Source organism: Atractosteus spatula, chromosome 4 (genome assembly GCF_055471065.1).
Source record: "Atractosteus spatula isolate fAtrSpa1 chromosome 4, fAtrSpa1.hap1, whole genome shotgun sequence".
Classification (NCBI taxonomy): Eukaryota; Metazoa; Chordata; class Actinopteri; order Semionotiformes; family Lepisosteidae; genus Atractosteus; species Atractosteus spatula.
In genome coordinates this window covers 572,995-588,976 of record NC_142709.1, presented here as the reverse complement: position 1 = coordinate 588,976, position 15,982 = coordinate 572,995, and the positions used below count along the sequence as shown (strand labels likewise).

At 38.5% G+C, this 15,982-nt stretch overlaps 2 protein-coding genes across 3 annotated transcripts in view; both read right to left on the bottom strand.

Moving 5' to 3' along the window:
• tbc1d4 (TBC1 domain family, member 4) overlaps nt 1-4,944 on the bottom strand; it is a 60,148-nt gene extending 55,204 nt beyond the window's left edge. For both annotated transcript variants that reach the window (XM_088913081.1, XM_088913082.1), the window contains exon 1: nt 3,883-4,944. In XM_088913081.1, coding sequence (XP_088769207.1) covers nt 3,883-4,287 — 405 coding nt within the window. In that variant the 5' untranslated portion in view covers nt 4,288-4,944. The remainder of the gene's footprint in view (nt 1-3,882) is intronic.
• A 2,047-nt stretch (nt 4,945-6,991) lies between these two features.
• commd6 (COMM domain containing 6) lies at nt 6,992-15,907 on the bottom strand. The gene is made up of 8 exons (XM_088912758.1): nt 15,767-15,907; nt 15,063-15,204; nt 14,425-14,483; nt 11,929-11,994; nt 11,740-11,816; nt 9,322-9,490; nt 7,879-8,031; nt 6,992-7,556 (listed from the first exon to the last, which is right to left on the bottom strand). Exons 2-8 carry the CDS (start codon nt 15,085-15,087, stop codon nt 7,506-7,508), a joined length of 600 nt encoding a protein of 199 aa, XP_088768884.1. The 5' UTR covers nt 15,088-15,204; nt 15,767-15,907; the 3' UTR covers nt 6,992-7,505.
• Between the last annotated feature and the right edge of the window lie 75 nt (nt 15,908-15,982).

Sequence of the window (15,982 nt, the reverse complement as noted above, 5' to 3'; positions counted from 1 at the left end):
ATCAGTAAAATGGAATAGAAAAATCACCAACAATAAATGAACAAGATCCCCTCATTTCTAAATCCTGTAAACTCTTGCCCTTGCCTGCCCATACACATTGCCTTGAATACAGTACATACTGCACCTAACTCCAATAGCATTGTCAGAGTCACAAGGAACACAGATCGTACCAGACAGTACTGTGCAATATGTGCAGACCATGCATTTGATTTCTTGGAATAACAAGGGCACAGGAAACATACAGAGCTCTCCCTGAGAGCTCTGCCTCTTTGTTTATTCAAGGAGTTCACAAAGTGTGTGGTGCCTAGTTACAGTACTTCTCAAACAGTGTGTCTGCAGTTAGAAAAAAAACAGCTGTTCTGAAAATGAAAATATTTCGTATTTGGTAACAAGGATTTCCATTACAGCAAATAAGAAGGAGTAAAAGAAATGGACAAGGGCGAGGTTACATACAAACTAACAACCTGGTGAAAGTAAGTTTTGGTTGAAAGCTTTTTCATACAATCTTTTGGCAAACTGGAAACAGTATTTCACAAAAAAAAGAAAATGCAACATAAAATGTTTAAAACTGACAATTCAAACATAACAACACCAGTAAGATACTGTTTGTAAGATATTTCCCCGAGCTTTGTCAGTATTAAAAGCCTGTGTTGTTTTGTGGGAGCTCCCATATCTGAGGAATGAGGTGCTGGCCATTATGCTGACACCTGAACACTGACTTAAGTGGAAAATGCAATATAAATCAATAGTTCTGGATGTGGTTCCAACATATAGCTACAACAAGCTAAAAAGCAGAAGAGTTTAACATGTCTGAGTTTCAATAAAAAGGCCTTGTTCACAAAATATCTGCAACATCCACAGACTTTAAGATGGCAATGAAAGGCGTGAAGCAACTTTTCAGCAAATTATTTTTAATGAAGGTTTTATTAAGAAAACAATTACTTGTTCAGTCTTAATTTAAGTTATATGAAAGCAGCAATTAACTGACCATAAAAGAAAATGTACTTTTTTTAAATGATAATTCACTGAATGTACTGTGATAATTATATCGATAATAAAGGCCTTGGGAATGGCTCTGTGGGCTAAGCCAGCACAGAACTATCTCTGAGCTTATTTTGGCCAGCCTATAAATATTCCAACAATGAACGGAAAGAAGAGACTAGGCTATATTTCAGAATAAAAATAAAATATGTAACTAAAAACTATTTTATATGATAAACACACAATAAAAACATATTTCACAAACCATTTCTAGAACCCTCCAAGATTCTTTGTTTGGAGTGAGGACATTTTATTTTTATACTGCCCCAATCTGGTATACCTGATTGTCAATCACTTGTCCCATCATGCACTAGGACCCCAGCACCAAGGACAACATAGACATGGGTGGGGTCACTGCCGGAGGCAGGAGCCAAACAAAGGAGGTTCAGCGATAAGGCAGATGCTTTAGAAAACATGCATCTAGCATGTCTGCTGAGCTAGAACAGCCCATTCCCCACCCCTTCAGGGGAGATGCAATCAAGCCTGTCTCAGGCCCACATGTTTAGGAGGGAGTCACCATCTCTAAAAACAAATGAGAACTATAAAGTCATTCCCACAAATCATCCCCCATCACATCCACCATTTCCAACACCACAGATCACACTGTGCCTACAGCAGGGCAACTGCCAGCAAAAGAGCAATGTGTCTCTCACTAATGACACCATAAGAAGACAGACAACTCAGTGCAGATTCAGGCACCTGTGCAGTGCATCTTGGGAAATCCTGGTCATCGCCAGCTACTGATATTATCAAGACTTATTACAGAGTTTGGGGTTTCTAACCAGAAGTATATAATCAAAATGCATTCAAGTCTGAAGCATGAATCCAAATGTATCTAGCAAAAAAGATACTTTCTAAATATTTGTTATTCATTTATGTTATGCATTTTATGTTCTTATTACTTTCAAATCAACGTTTCTCCATAATTTACTTTGTAAAGTGACTGTTAAAAGTATTAACACGTTTCCATTAATAGTTTGCTCTACAATCTCACAATGATAATTTGATATTTTCCATTGAAGAAAGAAAGAGTACTTGTATCATTTATTGGAAGCAACTACAGCACTTTAATTAAAACCAGAGATCATGTTCCTACAGCTCTGGAAATAATTTTGAAGAAGTGTAATTAAAAAGGTACAACAGCCAGAGATTAAAAGTGTTAGACATTTAGAATGGATTCCAAGGACCTCAAGACAATACTTCTTCACATCTTTAGCAGTTTACTACCTTGGAAAGGAAATCGGTACAATTCATAGAACTGCACCGTACAGAGAGAGCATAAGAGTCAAGACCATATTTTAAAAATGTCCTTGGCATGAACACACGTTTTATAGTTACTACTGGGCTTTTGAATGATCTATATTTTACAACTGTCCAGGGCTGAAAATAAAGGACTTTTATTTGTCATACACAAGAGGTAATTACAAAAAGAATGACTACAAGACAAAGTGCCCGAGAGAGTTTACATATCTGGGATTGTAATCCTTGCGTTACCTCGGTTTATATACACTGCACAGAACGCAGTCCACACCCATCTATGTCCTACAGCGAACAGGAGTTGTGCCAAACCTCTTCATGTGGTAGTCAGACTCAATGTTGCCACACTATGTTTTTTTCCCCAAATAATACATATTAACAAATATATCTTGAATCAAAGATTACAGCTTTTATCTTGTTGTACATAATAACAAAATATTCAGGATTAATCCGCATACTGCTTTACATACTCTGGGCAGCTCCAAGCGCTGTACATAACGGAAGACTTTAAGGAGGCAGAAAACTAGCAAGAAAACACAAATTGATAATTGCAAAGAAATTAAGCGTACAAACAATTTTATGTTAAAAGGGTTAGATGACGAAAGTTTCTAATCTAGAATAAAAATTTGCAAATAAATATGCATCAACAGACGACAGTTTCACGTCATCAACGCAACAGAATAACGCAGCTTCTCTTAGGAAGTTGTTCTCACAAACCTGAGTATGCCAAGGGCTGACGAGTTCGTCCTACTTAAACAGTCATGTGTCAATCCATTTCGTTCTCGACGCAATACAGTTTTAAAAAATCAGATGTAATGACAAAATCAGTAATGATACAGGCAGATGTTACATGTACCCCCTTTTTTTACTTTGATGGTGGGATTCCAGAAAGAGCCCAGCGAATTCAGCCTGTAACACCCAACAAATTAACCATTACCGTAGCTCAACAGTAATAAAGTAAGCTGATCAGCGACTTTCTCGGATTTCTAGGATCGAGAGGATCGAAATGACAGTTTCTAAAACGATAAGGTTATTTTTAAATAACGTTGCTGATAATTTAGTTCATCAGCAATGTTCCAAGGTCTACGTTTTTAATACAGGTTTAGCTCAGAGTAGAAAGCACATATATATATGAACTGTGAAATTATCCTATTCATGAGCAACAGAAACTGCTTTCATGTCACTAGCGCTCACCCCGTGAAACCTAGAACACCAAGTCAACTGTGCTCATAAAGCGTCTTGATTCTGTGAGATCATGGCAGTTACAATCGCCCGTGCAATAACAAATCCTGAGGAAATGCAGTAAACATGTCGCTCACTGTGCAGTGAACCTCTCTTGCGAATCGGCGCAGCACCAGTGCACATGGACATTCCACAACAGTCCGGTTCAGACGAGAGTTACTACTAAACTGAGGACTTTGGCGCGTCAAAACGTGCCTCACCGTAACCCTTAGCAGCTGAAAGGAAGGACTGTCTACTTGCTAACCTTGTAAAAACTTCTGATCGTGTACCCTCTTGCACGGACCGCACGTGCACACTTCCATATCGATGATCAAAGGCCACACGAGCCTGACACGCACTAACCTGGTTTGGGTCTGATGCCTTGAAAACATGGCACGCCATCTCGGATTCAGGGTTGTCAGGCTGAGTCCTGATAAGGTAGGCAAAATAGGTGATGTCATGGCTGTTGTGAATGAATCTGGATATATGCTGTGCTTTGTGCTCGAAGATGAAGACGGACGAGCTGCTGTTGCTCGCAGGAACGCAGCGTATGAGCGGTGGGATCAGAATAATCTGCACCTCCCTGGCCTGGGCCGAACCTGCTTCGCTCCTCTCACGTCTCCTGCGGATCTCCGCCACCAGCCAGGGCAGCATGGGCAGCGTGGTCCGCCTGTCCAGAGGCGACCAGCCCATGTACCAGAGCGCAAACCTCTTCTCGGGCTTCGACGGGTTATTCGTTTTGTCATCCTGACTGTCCGTAACTTCCATCTCCGTTTAATTCAAGGCCAACACGAGAAACCAAAACAAAAGGTCTTTAAAAGCCAGTCTGTGTATCGCTAATATTGGGTTTCGGTAGGGAAGCTACGAGCTATCGTTCTAAAGAATGCAATCGCTTGTAGATTTGTAAAGTCTGTAAATTATTGCAAATGTTGACCTGGGAAATAAACTCAGTATACATTCACTGTAAACTTTTCCTTTAGGATAAAAAAGTTATTACTGAGGACGCGCTTGCATCATACATGTGCACTTCTGCACAAAGAGCAAAATGCATAAAACATCCAGTTCTTCAGGTTGGAGATTTTCCTGCTTTTCCGCTCTATGCTTCGATTCGGTTTTTCGCTGATGATTTCCGTCCGAAGGCAAATCTTTTTTTAAAAAAACGCACGGGAAACACAACTCAGTCCCCTACCTTAAGAGCATGAGCACGTCGAGCTTAAACGTGGCGTCCTTTCCACCCGTGCTGGAAACACGGAAAACGAGACGGGGGAAAAACAGATAGCGAGAGAATGTGAAAACTTGTTTTCGTGTGTATAGACGCGCACGGATGTAATTAACCCATGATCTGCAATGCAGGACTGCACTCAGTTCTGGATCTCTTGGAGCTACTTCCACTCCCCAACGAGCATGCCCTTCGCACTGTTTATGTTTGCCACTGCTTGCTGTATTATCAGCGGGGGGACTGGTCTTGCCTGCCTGTAGCTCCGAGAGGAGTGGCTGTACTTGACACGACTAAGGAGGCTTCCTTCTACTTCACCGTGCAAGGAAAAAGGCGCTGCTGCGTCCTTACGGTGGGAGGAGAAACTGCACATGGCGCTTTGAGTGCCCATCTTTCCAGCCTTGCCTGTGCACCGGGGTTTCTCTGGATGGCTTGACAAAGACCTGTTCTCACAGGCTCATGGCTTCTGTCCTGACCCGGGTAGCATCTCAGAATGCATTTCCGAAAAACCCACAAGATACACTACACGAGTTTTGTCGCTAAAATGACTGTCGCTGCAGCAAAAAAAAGGTTAAGTTACTAAGGTATCTAATTACGCAGGCACAGAAATAGTGTACCTAGATAGGATACCTCAAAATGAGGGGTTAGAACTTTTGTTACATTATGTCATAAACATAAATTATATGAGTTTCCAGCAATAAAGAGTAAGTTATATGGGTTTATGCACTTTAGCATATACTTAACAAAATGCTGTCTAGTCAGACGGAAAAAAAGAGCTCATAACCCTTCATTCTTGTCTCGATTTCTTTTACGTCAGGAGATTTATGCTATCCTTAGAGGTCTAATGAGTGACTGATGAAATGACACATATTAATGTTGATGAGCTGAGGTGCAGCATCTAAGATCGAGGAATGAAAAGCAATTAAAAAGGCTTGGAAGTAATTTTAAGAACATTATAATTTCACAGATTTTATTAGCCTTTATTAATAAAAGAAGGTTTTGTGTATATATCTAACTTGATGCACTTTCTGAACTTATATTCAATGAATGATTGCAGAGCTTGAGATTGTAGACCCTGAATTGGATGAAGTGTTTAGAAAATGGATGGTTGGATAAGGTACTGTATGCTAAAGGTATATTTCAACTATTCCTTGTGTGCCCAGTTTCTCAATATTCACACTGGACTAGGCTTCAGTGTGATCAGTTTTACAAGAATTTAGTAAAATCGGAGTCATGTGGGTTAAAAGTATTAATAGACTTTCGTTTTGGAAAAATATCTTCTTGTGACCTTAAGTAGGTAATTCATATGTCTTCAATGCTGTAAAGGAATTATTCAGTACCCATTACACGGCTGCTCTTTTTAAGAGCTGTATACCTGCGGTGCAATTTTCCTTATACACTACAAAGAATTCTGCAACACACTGTTTTTGGTTAATTTTATGGTAAAGTGTACAAACAGTACATCCAGGTGGAAAACATCTGCTAGTGCTTACAGTCCTACTGTCCAGCAAGAAAGCTGTAGTATATGTCATGTGGAACACAGCCAAACACCAAATAATACTTTCAGGTCATGGTGTTGTTGTGTCTGCGAAACCTATGGCACACTGAGGTTAGGAGTATCAGCTGTGCTCAGTGCTCCAGTGCTGTCTGGAGTTCCTTGAAACCTGTAACAGGATTCCCAAGCATTAAGCTGTCTCCCAGAAATAGATAAAATATGCAACTAATGTAGCCCCACCACCACTTTCTGAACATGTGGTAATGTACCTCACCCCAGGGGCTGGCAGACAAATAACAGACCCAGTCAGAGCTCATATTCTTCCCCATTTATGCTACAGACAATGCAAAAGCTCCTCCTGCTTATCTATAACGTCATTAGGCTGCAATCTGCAGTGTCAAGAAACAGTTCCAACAAATCACGAAAGCAGTACATTAAGCCAAGTCACAAGTGACAACTCCAGGATATACTGTACTGTGTGTAGACTGCACTGTATAAAGAAACTCCAGTGTTTTATGCTGCATGATCAAATCATTACTGTAGCCATAGTAAAGCTGAGTGGAACACATGGAAGTTTTTTATTGGCTGTACAGTATACTACATGGTGGGTCCAGTAACAACATGCACTCCATGTAAAAGAGGGTTGTGTGATGTCTGATGTAGATAAAAAAAGCTATGTATAAGTGGTGACAACCGCTATTCATTTTTGCTAGTTCAGACATTTGTAAAGGAGAAACTGATAAAGATAGTGAAACAAAGGGTTGACAGCCAAGTTTATTTTTATTTTAAAAAAGAATAGGTGGTGTAAAATGATTATGTTCATACAGGTCACTCATGTTTTATGTCTTTGTTTTAAAGTATTTTAAACAGTACCAGCCAACTAAATAAAGGCATAACTGGTGTTATCTTGATCTTTTTAAATAGAACTCCATTTAATACTACACACAACTCTGTAGATTTCAGAACAGACCTCATTCAGGGACACTCTAGCTTTTAAAAGCTCTCCAAAGATGTGTTTTGAATAACAGATCAAAACATGCTTGTGCTGGTAAGGTCTTTTTTAGTGTACTGCAAAATAAACAAATGTTATAAATACAGTCATGCACCTGTATTCTTTTGTATTCTTCTTACTCTTCTATATACTGCATCCCACAACACAGTGAAAGCATCTTTGCACTCAGTGACAGTTATACAAAGTTGCCATCCGTGTCCTGTTTTATGTTTCAGGAGAGATCATATCAAGCAGAATAAGTACGAAGTTCCAGGCCATCACCATTACACTGTTTCTAAAACAGCTGCCATTTCTCTGAACTGCCTGAAGAAGTTCTGAAAATAAAAATAAAATAAAGTTTTAATTGTAGAAGAAAAAAAACAGGTAAAAAAGACAAAATTAATATATAAATCAAGTCTACTAAAATTATGATTTTATTACAAAAGACAATCAGGCTTTCTCCTGTCAGCATGCTATATTTTAGTATACAGTATCTATGTATTTAAGCAAGAATGCAAAATATTAATTCTAATTGTAATTAAATTCACATTGCAACAATGTCAGTGACAACATAGAAACACACTCTGGAGTTTAGTATTGGGTTTGTATTTTGAAGACCCACTTATATTGAAAGTTAAGTAAAACAAGGGAACTGACCTGGAACTGTGGGACTGTCATTTCAAAGGATTTACTCAATAGTTGCCCTGTAGTGTCAGCAATCTTTAAAGTCATGGAGACGTAAGGGTAATTGAGGGACCTGCAGGTGTCTGAGCTCACAGCCATTCCCAGTTTCCACTGCAAATCAACCAACTAAGGAAATAATAGAAAAAAAACTATGATGAGGTTGTTTCTGGAAATATTAATATAATACAATTTTACAACAGAAATATCCATGACTGTAATCCCTTTCAATACTGAAACAAGATCATTCTTGACAATTACTTTAGACATACTGTATTTCCCCTTGCAAGGTTATTTTGATGCATACAGTACAATATCTTAGTTTTAGTGCATAATTTTAAAAATAGAATTGCTCTCATTATTCCTCTCATACAGTAATATTTTATTGCACTCCGGTTTCCTCCCAGACTCCAGCCATACTGGTAGATTAATTTGGTTTGTGGGGAAATTGGCCTTACTGAGAGTGTGAGAGTGTGTGTGTCTATGTCTGTGTGTCTGCCCTGCGATGGGCTGGCGTCCCATCCAGGATGTACTCTGCTTTGCATCCGTTGCTTGCCGGGACAGGCTCCAGCTCTCCTGAGACCCTGAATTGGATGGAATATTTTATCACCCCAGTCAAGGGGAAGCCAGAGCCCATCCCGGAACCAAAGGGCGGAAGATGGGATACACCCTGGGTGGGATGCCAGTCCATGGCAGGGCAGACACTCATGCAAGCACTCACATCAGGGACAGTTATCCCAGAAGCCAATTAACCTACCAGAGTTTCTTTGGGCTGTGGGTTTCTGTGGGAGGGAACCAGGGCACGAGGAGGAAACCCACACGAAGACAGGGAGAGCACCCAAGCACCAAACAGGCAGAACCCCAGGAACTGAACCCAGGTCCACAGCGCTGCGAGGCAGCAATGATAACCACTGCGCCCCCATGCCGCCTATCCCCATTGTGGCATTATGCGGGGCATTCAGTGTGGAGGCCTTGGCAACCACAGCTTCCCTGGCTGATTATGGGTGAGCTGCAGCTGTGGTGCCCTTTAAGACACACAGAGCACCCCCCAGAGGGGTGAGCAGACCCCTGCAAGGGGAGGACCTCCCAGCGACAGCTGTGACCAAGCGCAAGGCCGCATTTTCCCTTCATTTTCTTTTCTTTCTCTTTTTGCCTGTCCCGCCGTGCAGTAAATCGGGTCAGCCCAGTCTGGATACCGCTGTGCCAAGTGATCCTTTTTCCCAGGCTGGACCCCACCAGATAGTGAATCCAGCCTGGATGCAGCAGTGCACAGCAGTGCCTTTTACTTTTGCTTTCGCCCCTTTTTTGTGTTATTTCCTCACAGGCGTTTTACCAGTGTTCGCTGCGGCTCCTCCCACTCCCGCACTGTTACACCATATTTGTCCTTATCTTGGGAGTTCAGGAGCAAAAGGGCTTTACCTGTCCAGTGTTTATCATGGCTTTTGCATTTTGATTTGCCAAGACAAATTTTCCCTGTTCATTCCACAGCTTGTGAATAAGCTGAAGAGCCTGTTTGGACCATTTGCTGCTTCTTTCACTCAACTTCGCGATGAGCTCTTCAGAAGACAAATTGTTTTTTCCTGCTGTTCTGGAGTAAAAGAACCAAAAGCAATTAAATCTTTAAATTTCAACATCACTTTCTATTGTTCATTTTTAACAATGTATGTGAATGTGAGTGCTGTAGGAGAAGTTCTCTAGTTTCATTCCATCTTAAAATAATATAATGCCAGTGTGTAAATTGTATTTATAGTAAAAAAAGCACAAATGGTGTATTATCAAGCTTTGCATGACCATGCTGAATCTGAACATAATTTGACATTTCTATGCCCACCCTCTGCTGCAATGCTGTCTCATTGCTGTTGATTTTGCTCACCCACCTCCAAGCAATCTGTTACGAGCGCTCAGTGAAATCAGCCTCATGTAACAGCAGTACGATAAACTGGGTCTAACTGAACAGAAACATACAGGGCTACATTTCCATGCCACAGTCATTGTAGTTTTGGTGGAATTTTACCTGTTTTGATAAAACTGCTATGCAGGTTTCCTTTCTATTAACTGCGGTAAGAATTTGTAAAAACAAAGAAAATAATCACGATGTTTCTTCCCAAAAAGTCAAATTAACTTTAGTTAATAATAATTCCTTGTATTTCTTTAGCACCTCATATACCAAAAGATCTCAAAGTCCATTCTATATGGAGCTACATGAAAAGTTGTGTTGTTAAAAAGTTACAAAAATAAAATGGTGAGGATCTGCCTCTGCAGTAACAAGCAATGCAAATCAAGGCAGAAATTAATCCGCACCTGTCTGGGTGATGTGTGGTGGACATTATTAACCAGCAGCCCCATAAATCAGGGGGATAAGTAGAACATTTCTCAACCATTTCAAGTATGGGGGAAACTAGATTATGCAATTTAGCCAGGATATGAGTGCCAACACCCCTACTAGCACAAAGAGTGTCATGTGATTTTTAAAGAACAGCTAATTCGGGACCACCATCTAACATCTCTTCTTAAGATTGGCACCTCTTACAGCAGTGTCACCTGTCACTATACAGGCAGTCCTTAATATGTGTCAGACATACAGTAGGAACCAGAAAGTCACAACGTATAGCAAAAATATAAAAAGGAGAACTTTTCCCCATAAGAAGTGCTTAAACATTGCCCATGTGCTTTAAATTGAGAATATTTTCCCATAAGAATTAATGGGATAAAGTGAGGTGAGGGACCATAAATTAAACAGAGGGTGTTTTACTTGTAGCTAAACAAAGGAAGACTGTTCCACTACAAGTCCAGGTTCCATTCCTAAATAATACAACTGTGCAATTAACAGCAGAATAATTATTAATCAGCTACATTTCCATTTCAGATATAGGTATGTACATTTAATTTACCTATAATCCATAAAAAAACAATAAAGATACAGTCACCAGCTCCTTTCGATCTGTGGTGTTGTCGAAACCATCAAAGTCACTTGCTGATTCAGGTTACATTTTTTCCCACACACTGTTCATGCATTATGAACAGGGTTAGTGATAACCTAACGAAAGTCAGCGATATCACACCCTGACCCACTGGTTGGATCGGTGATGTACAGCTCTGCATGGTGATAAGACTTAACCTAAATGTTGGAGCACAATGACTCAAAATCTAAGTCAAGTGTAACAGCATTGTCCTATGAAATGTTGCTTTGGAAATAAAGTATATTTTGATAATAAAAACAGCATTGTGTACAAGAAGAAGAATTTTTAATGTTAGATTTTGCTCTTCACAAATTTTTTTTAAACTTCTGGAACAAAATAATCCATGAACCGCCTACATTACTGGCTTTTGGAACCTTGAAAAACAACATTTAAGTGTGGGCTTTTTTATGTTGTGTTCAATTTATCAATGCCATCATTACAAAGTGATATATACTGTAGCTGGGCAACTTGTAACAGGAACTGCCTGCACTGGGACACTGATTTGAAAATTCTGTCCAGAGGGAAGAGAGCCACCTACTGGCCCAGCATCACAGTTCACTACAGCAACCTAGTTTTCCTCGTCTCCAGCCCCTGACCAGGCCCCCCTTGTTTAGCTTCTGATATCTGAAAGACTGGGTGTCAGAGATCCTTGTACAATGTCACAGCCTTTTCTACTGTGCCTAACAATGATTTGATAATGTATAAATTAAATTAACCACAACAACTGTAATATGCCCATAAGTAATGTAAATAATCTGTTTTTTTATACAATCATTACCTGAATATACTTGGCAAACTGTGAGTAGTACATTTTATACAAGTGATAAAAGATCTGCTGAGGTTTATCATACATTAGATTAAAAATATACAAGAATACCTGAAAATGAATAAGACCATATGAATTATTTTCTGGAGAGCCTCCAAGTCTAATTTCACTCCAGCTTTCTGAAGCCTCTGTTTTAAAATATGAAAATGAAAAACAGAAGTTACCATTATGGACACTGAATTCTTACTGGCAATGAGGTCACTATGAAAAGGTGTGAAGCAGAACAAAGTGCGGACTCACTTCACAAATGTCACCTGTGTCCACAGCTGGGCTCTGCCCTTGCAGGTGTGTAACAGCCTTCTGACACTGAAAAGATTACACAGGTTACCCAGATTGCAAATTCCACCATTCACCACACAGTTCAACATTAAAGTCAATAAACAGCTTTATGGACCTTTTGCTGTGCTTTTGTGGAAACATCTACATTGTAACTAAGTGTAATTTTCCAAAAGACGTGAAACAAAGCAGGGTGTTCATGTTTGTTATATAAGTTACATGAGAACTAAGGAATATCCTGTAAACCGCATAGTACTTCATATTAGTGATTTGTACAAATACTTTTCAGGAACACTGTAAAGCAGCAAAAAACAAACTATTTCCACAAAACACTATAGGATTAACATAAGTAAGAAAAACTTTGCACAAGCTGTAAATCAAGCTCTCAAAACATAATATAAACAGTACAGGCTGCAATAAAAGTATGTACATCCAACATACAAATAATAGTTCAGCTAATGTGAGTTAGTTAATTAAATACTATATAACTGACCTCCAAAATGAAGGTACTGTGTTAAGATTTATTTAAATTAAAAAAGGCTACTAATATTTCTGAATTCATCCTAACAAATACATTTAACAAACATCCATGATGATTCAATGACATTTACAAATTCATTAACAGTTTACTAACGAGTTCTATTACTCACATTAACCACCCATTAAATGTGTCATCAAACTTCTAATGTTCTCATTTTTTAAAGTTATATATCCAATCTGTATCAACACCTTACATTACATCATTACAGTGTACAAATTTAACATGAAAAATTCAATACAATTAATACTGACCCAAAAATTGATGTAGTTTAATTTTCATTCTTTTGGTTAGTCTTTCCATTTACAAAACTGAAGCTTTATTTAGAATAAATTCAGTTTTGCTAAACATTTACAAAACTGAAGCTTTATTTAGAATAAATTCATCCATTTTAAGTCGGATAGGTCTTCCATCTGCTGTAGTGAGTTGGTATTTTAACTGCATTCATTCAAGTTGCTCCTTATCCTTTCTCATATCTGCGCACATTAAGTGGATTCTTTGTGACATCAGTAAACACCACCATCACTGCTCTACACAAGAATTTCAACTTTCTCTAAGTAAGAAAATAAATTTAATTGAATTGAAACTGCTGCCTTGGGGATGAATAAACTATTTTTAACTGAACTGGAAATGTGAACATCATATTAGTTTCTGAAAGAGACTGCAATAAAACCTGCGATTCTTAATGGATCAATTAAACACACAAAACTGAGATGTGTAATACTCTCCTGAGGTTTGCTCATGTAAAAGAAGGGGCTTCAGACTTTGGTAAAATATTTATAATAAGTGCTTCTAGTAACTGATTGTTATCATGAATTTGGTCACACCCCAAACAGCTCATTCAACTGGAATTTATTTTTTATTAAAGTGATGAGAATAAGGAATAATTCTAGTCAAATTACTTTTTAACACATTTCCAAACCATCTTGGTGTGGAACACAGTTTGTTCAAATTTACATAGATTAATTAGAAATGTAGAAAGTTGCAACATTCCATGACTGCTGACAGGAGAAACTATTTTCTGTCTTAAAGTTTTTGTTTGTTTTTTTTTACCATTTGCGATCAAAAATAAGAAAGAAATGCCGGTTACCAACAGCTAGGAACCTAAAAGGTATACAATGTATATACAGTAGCTACGGATTAAAAAATTTCAATACATTTTCTTTGCAGCACTTTTCAAGATATATTTACTTTGTTATTGTAGTCTTGGCTAGTACAAATATAATGTAATGTTTTTAAGTAATAAAACCTTTAAATTGTAAAGTATACATATTTTAAAACCTAACTCACTGAATGATTCCTGTGCAAACTGTGGTTCACATTTCACTATTTGAAAAATGAAAGTAATATTTACATATTATTAAAATTGAAAATAGACTTGTGGTTGCAAAACACTTTTATAAATAACTACAGCTGGTTAATTACTATTTTTGTGTCATTCCTTCTTTCTGACTAGAACAATCCTGATTATAGCCTATCTGTAACCCTAACTTATAAAACCAACGACTGGTACACAAATAACAGACTTGGCCAGAACTGATATTTTTATTTGAAAATGACCATATTTCCAGTATGTTAAAATGACACAGTGGTGCCAATTAATATAAGTGTAGAAAATTGGTAGGAGGCCACAGGCTCCTTTGACCATAGTCTACGTCAATCACTATCCATTAGAATTTCCACTATATGAATCAGCAATGTCTGTTATTTAATGACTTTTGTTGTAACTGGAAAAAAAAAGTCTTGTACATAATCTGATAATTAATTTGATGGACACTATCAACAATATGTGAAAATGTCATATTTGTAACCAGATTATCCTGGTTTTAAAAAAAACATAATCCATTCGTAAATCTGAAAGACAACAATGTTACAAGTGCAATGGAGAGAGAGATTCAGATTATTTGGGAAGGGGTGCTTACTATTTCTGCAAACAAGTCTGGAGGTAGCTTTCCAATTCTTTCAACAGTCTCCTCAAAATCTGAAAAAAATCCAATACTTTAAATTTCAGTTCCAAAAATGTACATCTTCACCTAAATGAACCTCGTCAATCATCGTAAATTAAGGATTCCATCTCTGTCTAATACACACTGATTAATTATCGCAAGATTGACTAAGATTATCGACCCACAGAAAGTATAGGACAGTATAGTCTGTCCTCGTTACAATCTCCCAGTGACACTGACATTTCCGTTTTGCTGCCTCAGACAGCTGATCATGATTATGAGAAGGGCTACGTCTTTAAATTAACCTTACGAAAATAAGGCTATGCAAATACTGCTTAACAACAGAGCTTGTCTCGCTAAATAATAAATAACGTTAGATAATCAACATTTAAGAGTAGGCGAAACCACAAAAAAGAAGTGCGCATCTAGAAGATAAATTAACTTCATGTGACATGCAAGTATCTAAAATATTAACTGTCAGTAACAAATATGCACCCCAGTTTAATTCCAGTATTACACAGACCCCCTGTCTTTCCTTTTGTGGATTACTGTCATTAAATGTATAAAACATCAAAGTAAAAAATGGTTATGCTATAGGGATAATTTATACTGACCACAAGCCAGGCCCACTTCAAACATCTCTGATCTGATCTTCAGCTACAGTTTCCGGGTGAGGATGACGTCTGTCCCCTCGAGCGCGATTGGCTGGCGAGCACCTCACGGCGCGAGCAGGAACACCACCTTGTACAGCTCGCGCTGCGGAGGCAGCAGTGTCCTGTTGTCACCGCGCGCGGAGTTTGAACTCATGCATAATAATGCCCGAGTACCGCAGCTACTGTGACTAATTCTTTAAGTAAAATATACTATGGTAATGTTAAAATGTAAAAAAAAAACAACAAATGTAATTCACAGCGACAGCGGAAACAGTTGCAATGTCATAGATATTACATTTTCTCTGTTGTACTGATGTATTATCGCACGTTGTGCAGTACTGTACATAGTAGTTTCATAAACACTGTTATGAGCTGAACATAATACATGGGATTATACAATGCGAAATGCGCCCACTTCCTTCATGCATTTCAATAAAAAGAATTGAATAAAATAAGTTATTAATGATTTCATGGCGCTCATCTGGCTAAATCCCACTTCTGGCTTTCAAAGTGATCTAGAAAAATCTCCCAAAAATCATTTCCGTGTTTGTGGAGCTTCTGGTTCACAATTGCTGTCGAGCACAATTTATTATTATAGTATATAAAAAAAAACTACATATATTCTATATTGAAGTATCACCGCCCACAAATGCTGTCAGGCTTACCAGTGTCTCTATCAATAAGGTTGTATGAGTCAGCAAATGTTACATTCGAAACAGAACTAGAAATACAATGTAGAAATTGAACGGATTGCGGGGAAAACACGGATCGCTCACGGCTCCGAGGGGAGAGGAAGACGGTCCCAGTGCTCCAGCTGTAGAAAGACGCCCCCTAGCGCCGGCGCCGCGCATCTGCGCTTCAATCGGGCTGACTCACTGCCT